This window comes from Nelumbo nucifera, chromosome 1, assembly GCF_055504915.1.
Source record: "Nelumbo nucifera cultivar China Antique chromosome 1, China Antique-T2T, whole genome shotgun sequence".
Lineage (NCBI taxonomy): Eukaryota > Viridiplantae > Streptophyta > Magnoliopsida > Proteales > Nelumbonaceae > Nelumbo > Nelumbo nucifera.
In genome coordinates, this window is record NC_142649.1 from 108,724,055 (window position 1) to 108,735,713 (window position 11,659).

The following is an 11,659-nucleotide window of genomic DNA, read 5'->3' on the forward strand; positions in this document are numbered from 1 at the left end:
CTAGAATTTATCTTTAGGAAAAGATAGGGAAACCTGTACATAACCTAATGATATTTTTGAATTATGGGAATTAGGAAATAGAAATAGAAAATGTAGGTTGGAATTATAATTTTGGGCATGTTGATGTGTCAAATTCAAGTCAATTAGAATACTCATAGATTTTTAGTTCATTCATTTAGTGGTAATTTGAATATTTTTTATTCCATGTCTTTATTGAGTAATATAGATTAATAATATATTAATAATTATGAAATCAGTAATAAAAATAAGTATATTATTATTACTATTATTTACTAATAATATATTCTAATTATGTGTGTATTGATTTTGAAATCAGTAATATTAAATTATTATTATTATTATTATTGTTATTATTATTATTATTATTATTATTATTATTATTATTATTATTATTATTGATGAAGGGTGATTTGGCCCGACCTAGTAAAAAGGGAACACGTGGACACGACCTGACCAAGAGATGACAACTCAGCCTGACAAGCTCAGTTCGCAACAATGGAGCTCGCGTATTCAGTCACCTCGACACAAAGGCCACGGCTTAAGGATCACCACGGAGCAAAGCCACCTCGATGCAGGTCTCACCTCGATATTCAAGCCAGTTCGGAACTAAAAGGCTGAAGTACCAGTTCGGAACCAACTACTCGAATCGACACGTAACCAACTCTAGAGGTCTCTCCAATGACTCCCGAATCCCTCGAGATCACGATAAGTTAACAGGCCCCGACCTTTCCGGGGATCACAATAAGCACTTATCCTCACTCCGCTGGAATCGGAGGAGGAATGAGATAAGCCTTACCTGTATGTTATTCCTTCGGAAGCAGAGCAAACACTATCTCCACATCCCAAATATCCCGAAACTCTTTCGTGTGCCCCATGAATACTCAACTATATAAAGGTTCCAACCCCAATGGCATGAGGTACGAGTGATTTCTCTGCTCTCTAGCTTTCTAGCTCTCTACATTCGTATCTATCTTAGCTCGCTACAGCTTACTAACTTACGCATCGGAGCGACCTCGCCGGGCTAGCCACCCCAGGTTCTCTGATCTTATTTTGCAGATTTAGATAGCTCGCCATTCGATTGGAAACCAGATCATCCTCCAGCAGGGAGTATTCAGATCGTGCAACATCAATTGGCGCCGTCTGTGGGAACCGCTACAAAAAGCCTTCTCCACAATCAACAGCTCATCAGAAATCAATCCAGTCACGCCGGACAGAGCACTGAAATGAACGTCTCTGGGGGGGAAACCTCAGTTTCCAATAGGGCTGTTCATAAGAAGACCCAACCTGACCAAACTAACCAACCCAAACCGACTCAACTCGAGTCGGCTGGGTTTTCTTTAGCATTGGTCGGTTTCGGGTTATAAAAATTCATAAACCGATGATTCGGTTAGGTTTCAGTTTTCATGTGTGAAAACCGAAACCAACCCAAAACGAATCGACTTAGTAGTTAGTTCCTAGTTAGTAGTTACAACCTACTTAGTTCCTACTTAATTAAGTTGTCTCTATCCTAGTTACAACCTACTTAACTAAGTTGCCTCTCAAACTCTACTCCCTCCACAACTGGATCCATGGATGGGCCACAAAACATTAAGGAAATGTTGGTTTCCTTTGGGAATGTAGAGCCAGAAATGAACACTTGAACAACAACTAAGTCACCACTAATTAGAGCCAAAACCGACCCAAACCGACTCAAACCGACTCAAACCGATCAGGTCGGTTTTGCTTAACACAGGGTCGGTTTTGGTTTCAATTTCAAGTAACCCGACCAGGTCGGGTTGGTTGGAAAAACATCAGTAAACCAACCCAACCCGACCCGTGAACAACCATAGTTTCCAACAGTGTGCATTAGTCAGTTCACCATACCGCTCACTGTGGCTGGGATTCCAACACTGACCGTGCCACAAAGCGCTACACAAGTAAACGCCCCACTCCCTCTAGTCGTGGGTGCAACCTTTGCTGAACCATCTGTGGTTCCCCTCGGAGTCGGAGTCGGGCAGTCCCAGTTCGATGACCAGGTACACTGCGTGCAGGCCATTCAGGTCCGAATGCAGTAGGTCCAGTAGTTTCAACAATACCAGCAGCAAGTGTTTTACCACTACTACCAGTAGTAGTTCCCTCCACTGCAGCAAAGCCAGCAACCAGTTCCACCCAGCACCCAACAACTCATCAGAATTGACCTCTTGGGAGCCAAGTCTCCCCTCGCGGCAGGAGACATGGACAAATCACTCCGCCCGCTTCACAAGGCAATATCAGAAACAGGTCCGAAGACACATAGCCCAATAGAGCTACTCTTCCTCAGCATTCACATTAGGAAGGTGGATCGCTCGCAGGTAACCGGTTCGGGGTGTTGGCCGTGAACTCAAGGCAAGGCCCTTCTATTCACGACAGCCAGCATCAAAACCCAAGGAACCAAGAGCTACCTCGTAGCAGAGCAGTACCAGACCATACAAAGGTTAGTAGTACCAATGCTGAGCCGATGTAAAAGCAGCAATGAAGGCGTCGCAAGGCACGCCGAACTCTAGCTCGTGAGACCAAACCAACAGAAACAAATTAAAGGTAAAGAAGAGGCAAGCTGGGTAGCAACAAAGACCATCCCCCTACTCTCTGGGTCATCCCCTCTATCTCCCGAGCTCTTGGCGACCCCAATGCCCAAGGACTTCAAGATGCCTCCCCTTGACAAGTACGACGGATCTTTTGATCCCAACGATCACATGGACTCCTTCTAGTCCCAGATGCACCTAGCTGGGGCTAACGAGTCCTGCATATGTGTAGCTTTCTCCACCACATTCAAAGGAGTAGCTCGCACATGGTATCGGAACCTAGCGCTAGGAATAATCAAGAGTTGGGCGCAATTCGTGGAGCTGTTCACCTCGCACTTCATCTGAGGTCCCAAGAGAGTCTCCTTAATGTAGTTCAGAGAGAAGGGGAGTCCATCAGAAGCTACATTAAGCGTTTCAATGATACATGCCTGCAGATCCCCGACCTAGATCCAGCGGTGAGACTCACGACAGCAAAAAAGGGCATAACCTACAGGGAATTCAAGTGGCATGTGGTAGCCAACAAGCCGAAAGATATAGCAGAATTCTTCAAGCTAGCCGACCAGTTCATCAGGACCGAGGAAGAGATGAATCAGAGGACTAATAATCCAGTAGAGAAGAGAAAAAAAGAAGGTGACAACACAGGTAACGGCGCGAATAAGAGAAGAAAGAGTAAGTCCCCGACTAGGGGATAAATCCTGATGGCTATCAAAGGCGCCTCCTTTGTCAAGTGGCCTCCTAGGTTGAGGGGAGATCTCACCACCAGGAACAGAAACATTTACTGTCACTTTCACAAAGATCACGGACACAGTACAGAGAACTGTAGGAACATCCGCGACGAGATCGAAGAGCTCATCCATCATGGGTATCTCAAAAATTTTATCCAAAGAGAAGAAAGAAACCAAGCAGACCAGCAGGGGGACCAGAGAAGAAATGCTCTTGAGTCCAATAACAGACAAAACGAGCAGCCGCCATGGTAACTACCTTAAGAGAGACCGATCCGCGGAGTAATCCATATGATTACTGGCGGGTCCATCATCGCAGGCTGTACTTCGGCAGTAGGTCGAACTTCAGTTTGCGAATTAGAAAGCGAGGAGTAGAACCTGCCAAAGCGACCTAGAATTGAAGAGCCGATCTACTTCACAAGAGATTATGCGCGCGGGATCCAGTATCCCCATTATGACGCTCTAGTGATAAAGCTGAGGCTCAACGATTTTGAAGTCAAGCGCATCCTAGTTGACTTAGGTAGCTCGGCTCTAGCTGCAGGAAAGCGATCTTAAGCCAACGGATACCCCCTGGTAGGCTTCAGTGGCGAGGAAGTCAGACCCCTAGGGCGAGTTTCAGTACCTATGGAGGTCGGCACGTGGCCGAACATAGCGAGGTTCGAGCACACGTTTCTAGTAGTTGCAACCCCATCTCCCTATAACGCCATAGTAGGTCGGCCCATTACGCACACCCTACGTGCAGTAGTATCCACCTATTACCTGGCCATGAAGTTCCCTACGGACTATGGAGTAGGGGTTGCGCGAGGAGATCAGCTCGAATCTCACAAATGCTACGTAGCCGCCCTCAAGGGGAAAGCCAAACTAGTGGCTGACGTCAATCTCGAGCGACCTACAGAGTATGCCGAGGACCGAGCTACACCGATAGAGGAGACAGTTCACATCCCAGTCTCGAGGAACCACTTCGCTCTCAGCTGGCAAGTTTTTTACTTCAGAATGTAGATGTATTTGCATGGTCCATGGTAGAAATGCCCGGAATAGATTCTAAAGTTCTAACTCACAAATTAAATATCGATCCCTTAGTCAAGCCCGTTAGACAGAAAAAACGCAATCTCGTCCCGGAGCACTAGAGGATAGTCGATGAAGAGGTTGGGAAGCTCTTAGTGGCAGACTTCATCAGGGAGGTCCATTACTTAAGCTGGGTAGCTAACCCAGTTCTGGTAAAAAAGGCCAACGATAAATGGCACATGTGCGTCGATTATACCGACCTGAATAGATCCTGCCCAAAAGATTGTTTTCCACTGCTCAAGATCGACCGCCTAGTGGATGCGACCTCAGGGCATGAGTTACTGAGCTTTCCGGATGCATACTCGGGTTACAACCATATCAGGATGGACCCTGCCGATGAAGAAAAGACGACCTTTATCACTGGGCTCGGACTGTACTGCTATAAGGTTATGCCCTTTGGACGAAAAAATGTTGGGGCAACCTTTCAAAGACTTGTAAATAGGATTTTTGAGCTGTTAATCGGCAATAAAGTTGAATGCTATGTAGATGATATGGTCGTTAAGACCCTATTTTCAAAATTTTTATTAAATGATTTACAAAATGTTTTTAAAATTTTACAAAAGTACAATATGAAGTTAAATTCCAACAAATGTGTCTTCAGCGTCACCTCAGGTAAATTCTTAGGCTACATAGTCAACCGACGTGGCATCGAAGCCAACCTAGAAAAGATAAAGGCCATCTTAGATATGAGACCACCTCGCAAAATAAAAGAGGTTTAGAGGCTGAATGGCTGTATAGCCGCTCTGAGTCATTTTATGTCTAAGTCGGCAGGTCACTGCTTGCCTTTCTTTAAGTCTATAAAGAAAAGTAAAGACTTCAAGTGGACCGCGGAGCGTCAGCTCACCTTCAACGAGCTAAAAAGATACTTAGCTAGTATCCCGGTTTTGACCCGCCCCGAGGAAGGGGATATTTTAAAGTTGTACCTCTCCGCGAGTGACGAAGTGGTCAGCTCGGTACTGATAAAAGAGGTAGATCGGGTCCCATGACCCATCTACTATGTTAGCAAGGTTTTGCAGGATGCTGAAACAATGTATCCGGAGATCGAGAAGCTGGCGTACGCGCTAGTCATAGTAGCTCAGAAGCTTCGTCCATACTTCCAAGCCCACACCGTCGTAATCCTCACCAACAAGCCTCTGAGACAGATCTTGCTCAAGCCTGAGGTGTTTGGAAGATTGACGAAATGGCCCATCGAACTCAGTAAGTACGATATCCGATACGAACCTCAGACGGCAATTAAAGCCCAAGCCTTGGCCAATTTCATGGCAGAATGTACGTTCAGCACCACAATCCCCGAGCTGGACGAGCTTGAGCACACGAAGGAAACTTCAACCAGTGCAGCACCAATCCCGATGAGAGTAGGTCTGACCTGGGACGAGGAGCCCAGGATCCTCCATGTTGACGGATCATCCAACCAACAAGGAAGCGGAGTATGAAGCAGAGTATGAAGCATTGCATTCTATACGGTCCAAGCGGGGTGAAGCTGGAATACGCACTCCGGTTCGGGTTCGCAGCATTGAGCAACGAAGCAGAGTATGAAGCATTAGTCGCCGGGCTCACTTTAGCGAAGGAAGTAAAGGCTAAGCACCTTATCATCTACAGCGACTCCCAGCTTGTGGTCAACCAAATCAACGGCGAGTACGAAGCCCGCGACACCACCATGGCTGCCTATTTGGCCAAGGTTAGGGAGATACTGCGTGGCTTCATCTCCTACTTCATCAGGCAGATCCTGAGATCCGAGAATGTAGAGGCCGATGCCTTGTCCCGATTAACTAGCACCAGCACCAACACCATGCAGATTGTGTTCATAAAGGACTTACCTCGGCCCAACATTCTCGAGTGGGCAGGAGAGGTTGCTCCTATAGTACAAGCAGAGTCGAACTGGATCGACCCACTCGTGAGTTACCTGCTTCACGGGACCCTCCTTGTAGAATGCAATGCGGCCCGAAGGGTAGAGCGCCAGTCAGCTAAGTACATCATCATAGATGGATAGTTGTATAGGAGATCTTTCACGCTCCCCTACTTGCGCTGGATGCGACCCTTAAAGGTCGAGCTAGTTCTCCGCGATACCCATGAAGGCTTGTGTGGCGGACATTTGGGGGGTAGAGCTCTCACCTAGAAGGCATTACGACAAGGTTATTACTGGCCCACAATGAAGGCAGACGCACTCGAGCTCGTCAAGAAGTGCAACAAATGTCAGAGGCATGCCAACATCCACCACCGACCTATTGTCAACCTCAAATACCTTACCAGCCCATGGCCCTTCGCACAGAGAGGAACCGACATACTTGGCCCATTCCCGCCTGCGACAGGACAGAGGAAATTTTTGGTTGTAGTAGTGGAGTATTTTACAAAGTGGGTGGAAGCGGAACCCCTAACGACGATCACGGCCCGCAACATACAAAACTTTTTTTGGAGGAATATCGTATCTCACTTCGGGCTACCTCGGTACTCATCTCCGACAACGGAAAGCAATTCGAGGATATCAAATTTCAGAATTGGTGTGCCGAGATGGGAATACAACAAAACTTCACCTCGGTGGCACACCCCCAGGCAAATGGGCAAATGGAAGTCACCAACAGAGCCATACTCCGTGGACTGAAAGTTCGTTTAGCTCGAGCAAAAGGACTGTGGGTGGACGAACTGCCCAGTGTGCTATGGGCCTATCGAACCACTATCAAGACTACCACAGGTGAGACCCCCTTCACTCTCACTTACAGCATGGAATCAGTGATCCCAACAGAAATTGAGGTGCCTACGCTACGCTTGGAAGCCTACGAAGAGGAGACAAACAATGACGAGCTTCGTACCAACGTAGACTTGGTGGAAGAAGTACGAGACCTGACATACATCCGAACTACAGCTTACTGGCAGAAAGTAGCTTGGTACTATAATGCCCGAGTCAAGAAGCGACACTTCCGTGTCGGTGACCTAGTTCTACGAAAGGTTATGGTGCCTGAGCCTGGTGTTGGTAAGCTCAGACCGAACTGGAAAGGTTCATTCCGAGTAAGACAGGTATTTGAGGAAGGTACGTACGAGCTCGAGACCTTGGAAGGGAAACAAATACCTCGAGCATGCAACGTCGGTAACCTGAGAAGATACTATTCGTGATCGCCGAACTAGAGAGAGGACTACGAGTCACTCCCAGAAGCCCAAGGGCCATGATGCTGAGCTGACATATGACCTTGGCACTACGAACAAGTCCCAATCGCCTCTTTGGCATGGGCGGACAAGTTCCAGTCGCCTCTTCAGCATGGGTGGACAAGTCCTAGTCGCCTCTTCGGCATAGGCAGACAAGTGCTACTTGCCTCTTCGGCATAGGAAAATCAGCCCTCATGCCCAAGGCATAGACAGATCGGGTATAAACCCTACGACGTCTAGTCCAGTTCGGCATATAATAACAAGTTGGATCCACTAGCTCTAAGGGGCAACCGACATCTAAGCGAGTAGCCCGTGCGCAGACAGGTCGGGTATATACCCTACAATGTCTACTCACCTCGGCGTACATTATGTGAAGTTACCCCTACTCCTAGTCTAGCACGGTAGCTCGACAATTCGGGGTAACTTGCATGGTACAATTTTATTTAAGTTATCCCTACTTGTAGTCCAGCTCAGTAGCTCGATAGTTAGAGGTAACCTACGTGGTTTAGTTCGTCAGTTTGAGAATTATTTACACTTGGAACATTTTTTGAACAAAGATAAGTCAAGAAGTGTATTTCATTGATATCAAACTTCGAGTACAAAAAAAAGGAAATTCACTATAAACCGAGCTTGGAGGCCCGGGGTATACAATATAGGAGATAAAAAGAAGTCTCTATTCATCTCTGTGCTCTTCGCCCTTGTCTGAGGCTTCATCAGGAGGGTCCATACACTCATCAACACCGGTCTCCTCGATGTCACCGAACAGCTCGTTGTCGCTTTCTGCCTTGGAGTCCGGATCTTCAGCAGCTTCGGCAGCCATTTCCTTTGTGACCCTCGAATTCGTAGTGGTGCTAAGGTCGAGCTGAGGGAATTCACGTCGGGTCAGCCACCTACTAAGCTTGAAGCCTTTGTGGTAACTCTCCATCCCCACCTCAATCATTTCCCTCCAGTACTCCTCCGAGGCCTTATATTCCTCGATGGCCTTGACTTTGTCCTCCTCCACAGCTTGAAGGAGTATCTCAGTTCGCTCCTTTACGTGGGCCTCGAGGTTCTCCACCTCCCTCTTCAACGCCGCTTTCTCCCCCGCGAGCTCCTCCTTCTCAGACATCCGCAGCGTGATAAACTCCTTATGAACTCGAGCATCCTTCTTTAACTGGTTAACTTCATTGCGGGCCAAATTTAGCTCGGTGTGAGCCTCGCGAGAAGGCTCGCTTTAGATGCACCTCAGACTGGTAAGTCAGGGCATGTATAGTGGAGTTCACCTGCCAAGAGAAAAGAACAAGAGTTAGTACAAGAGAAGTTAAGTACAAAATTGAAGAAGTCAAGATAGAACTTACCACCATGCAATGGGTAGCCGCTTGTGCTCCGAGCTGAGCGACCGGCAGCTCGGCCTAGCTAGCGACCTCCTCGGCGTATACTGCGCTTTGGCTCTTGAGAAGGCTATACTTTGGAGTCAGTATGCTCCGAGCTGCTTCATCGCTGCCTGAAGAAGCGGCAACTACAAGGGCGGGCTCTGAAGATGTTGCCTCCTCGGGCGCGCGGGGCAGGAATCCTTCCCGGATTCCTCCTCGACCAAATCGATCACAGAAGGTTGCTCGGCGGATAAGGGCTGCTCGAGCTCTAGAACGGCAGCCTACAGAGACTCAATACGAGCTCTTTTGGAAGCTCGCTTCTTCTTTCCCTTCTTCATGTTACCGAAGAGTTCGGTCATAGGGATTTTCATGGTTGCTGCAACAAAAGAAAACGATTAGAAACAACACCGAAATAAAACAAAGGCAACACAACAAGTGACGACCTACCAGGACTCAGACCGGCCTGCATGAGCTTGTCTTCGATCACGTAGTCCACGAACTTGAGACCAAGCTCTGCCCAAGATTAAGCGCTTCGCCGCTTCCCTCGTCTTCAAGTCCAGCCAGACACCGGGATCTTGGATGGCCGCCCTCCAGTGGGTCGGAAAAGGCCACCCCTCAGTGTTACGGACCACGAAGTAACGCCTTTTCCAGGGCGGGACCTTGTTTGGGAGCTCGTGCAAGAGTTTGTAGCCCGGACGAAAGGATAGATAGTAAGTTCGCCTGTGTTCGGGCAGAACACGGGAGGAGTTCTTCTTTATTGAAAGAATGAAAGAAAAGATATCAAGGTCAAGAGGAAGGTTATAGTCGTGGAAGAGGGAGATGGTTCCTAGTACATTACGAATGGAGTTTGAGTGCAGCTGATCTATGGTAATGTTAAAAAGTTTTATGACTTCGACAATCAAGGGGTGAAGTGGAAGACGAAGACCAGTGGCGAGCTGCTCCTTGAAGATCACGATCTCGTCGTGACCGTGATCCCAAGGAAAGTTGCCTAGGGAAATACGATAAACTAAGTTGCTCGGAAGCCTATACCGAGCTACTAGGGACACGAGCCTGTCCGCCGTCATTGTCAACGGGCCAAAGTTATTTGGCTGCCGACCTCAATGCAAGGTGGACGCCAGATCACCTGAGGCCTCTCCCGCCTCCCGGGGTGATTCCACCTCAAGAGGATTGCGGACCGCATCTTGACCCGAAGTAGCTTCTTCGGTATGGCGATCTACGACCTGAGCCGAGGTACCCACCTTGGCCCCAATGGATCCACTGCTGCCATCTAAAAGACTATCAAAACTAAAGCTAGACATGGGAAAGACACGGAATTGAAAAGGAGAGCTAAGGAAGACTCACCAAAGAGAGACCAAAAAAAGACCAAATTGAAGGAAGACGACCTCGGAAAGACACCGAACTGAAGAACTTGAACACGACCTCAGATCGAAGGCTAGCGAATTTGTGGCGAAGCAAATGAGTCTCGGGCCCCCTATTTATAGCCGTTGTGTCTGAGAATCAATGGTAGAGATCAAAGTGATCCAACGGCTCCTAGGAAAATCGACTGCGCGACCCTCGAGGTTGAAATCGGTTTAGCACGTGTTTTGACATCCGCGGAGTTTATAGATCATGTGATGTCCGCGCGTAGACTAGACGCGACTTGGGTTATTCTTGGTTGAGCCGGTGGTTGAACAGATCCGGCCAGCGATTTGCCCGACAAGCCATCTGTACCTCGGGCCAAATCCACCTAGACTCGCCACGAACTCCCCGTACCGGGTCGGGACCCCTGGCTCGGGGAGTGGGGGGCAATTGATGAAGGGTGATTTGGTCCAACCTTGTAAAAAGGGGACATGTGGACATGACCTGACCAAGAGATGACAACTCAGCCTGACTAGTTCAGTTTGCAACAATGGAGCTCGCGTATTCAGTCACCTCGGCACAAAGGCCACAACTTAAGGATCACCTCAGAGCAAAGCCACCTCGATGCAGGTCTCACCTCGGCATCGAGGCACCTCAGTATTCAAATCAGTTTGGAACTAAAAGGCCGAAGTACCAATTCGGAACTAGCTACTCGAATCAACACGTAACCAAATCTAGAGGTCTCTCTAACGACTTCCGAATCCCTCGAGATCACGATAAGTTAACAGACCCCAACCTTTTTGGGGATCACGATAAGCACTTATCCTCACTCGGCCGAAATTGGAGGAGGAATGAGATAAGCCTTACCTATATCCTGTTCCTTCGGAAGCGGAGCAAACTCCATCTCCACATCCCGGATATCCCGGAACTCTTTCGTGTGCCCCATGAATACTCAACTATATAAAGGCTCCAACTCCGATGGCATGAGGTACGCATGATTTCTCTGCTCTCTAGCTCTCTAGCTCTCTACAATCATAGCTATCTCAGCTCACTACAGCTTACTATCTTAAGCATCGGAGCAACCTCGCCGGGCTAGCCACCCCGAGTTCTCTGATCTTATTTTGTGGATTTACATAGCTCGCCTTTCGACTGGAAGCCAGATCATCCTCTAGTAGGGAGCAGTCAGATCGCACAACATCAATTATTATTATTATTATTATTATTATGAAGTAATTAATTTGTTATAATTACGATATTTAGTTAATTCCTGAAATAATAATTGCTTTTATAATTCTTTTAGTTTAACAATAATGAATAATTGAAAGTTTAAAATTGAACTTTCACTAAATTAAATATTTAGCGAAGAATAATAATAGTATTAATTATAAATACTTATAATAATAATAATGTAATTAATTAAGACTAATTATATATCTATAAAAAATTAATATGAATTAATATAAATATAAAATGATTATATCCC

General features: G+C 47.2%; 1 protein-coding gene across 1 annotated transcript; it reads left to right on the forward strand.

Annotated features, from left to right (window-relative positions):
- Positions 1-6,910: 6,910 nt before the first annotated feature.
- LOC148803684 (uncharacterized) lies at positions 6,911-7,456 on the forward strand. Its single transcript, XM_088897155.1, has one exon. The coding sequence runs from the start codon at positions 6,911-6,913 to the stop codon at positions 7,454-7,456; it is 546 nt and encodes a 181-aa protein (XP_088753281.1).
- The last annotated feature ends 4,203 nt before the right edge of the window (positions 7,457-11,659 follow it).

Coding starts and splice junctions, on each gene's coding strand:
- LOC148803684 (XM_088897155.1), top strand. CDS start 6,911: ATGGAAGTCACCAACAGAGCCATACTCCGTGGACTGAAAGTTCGTTTA.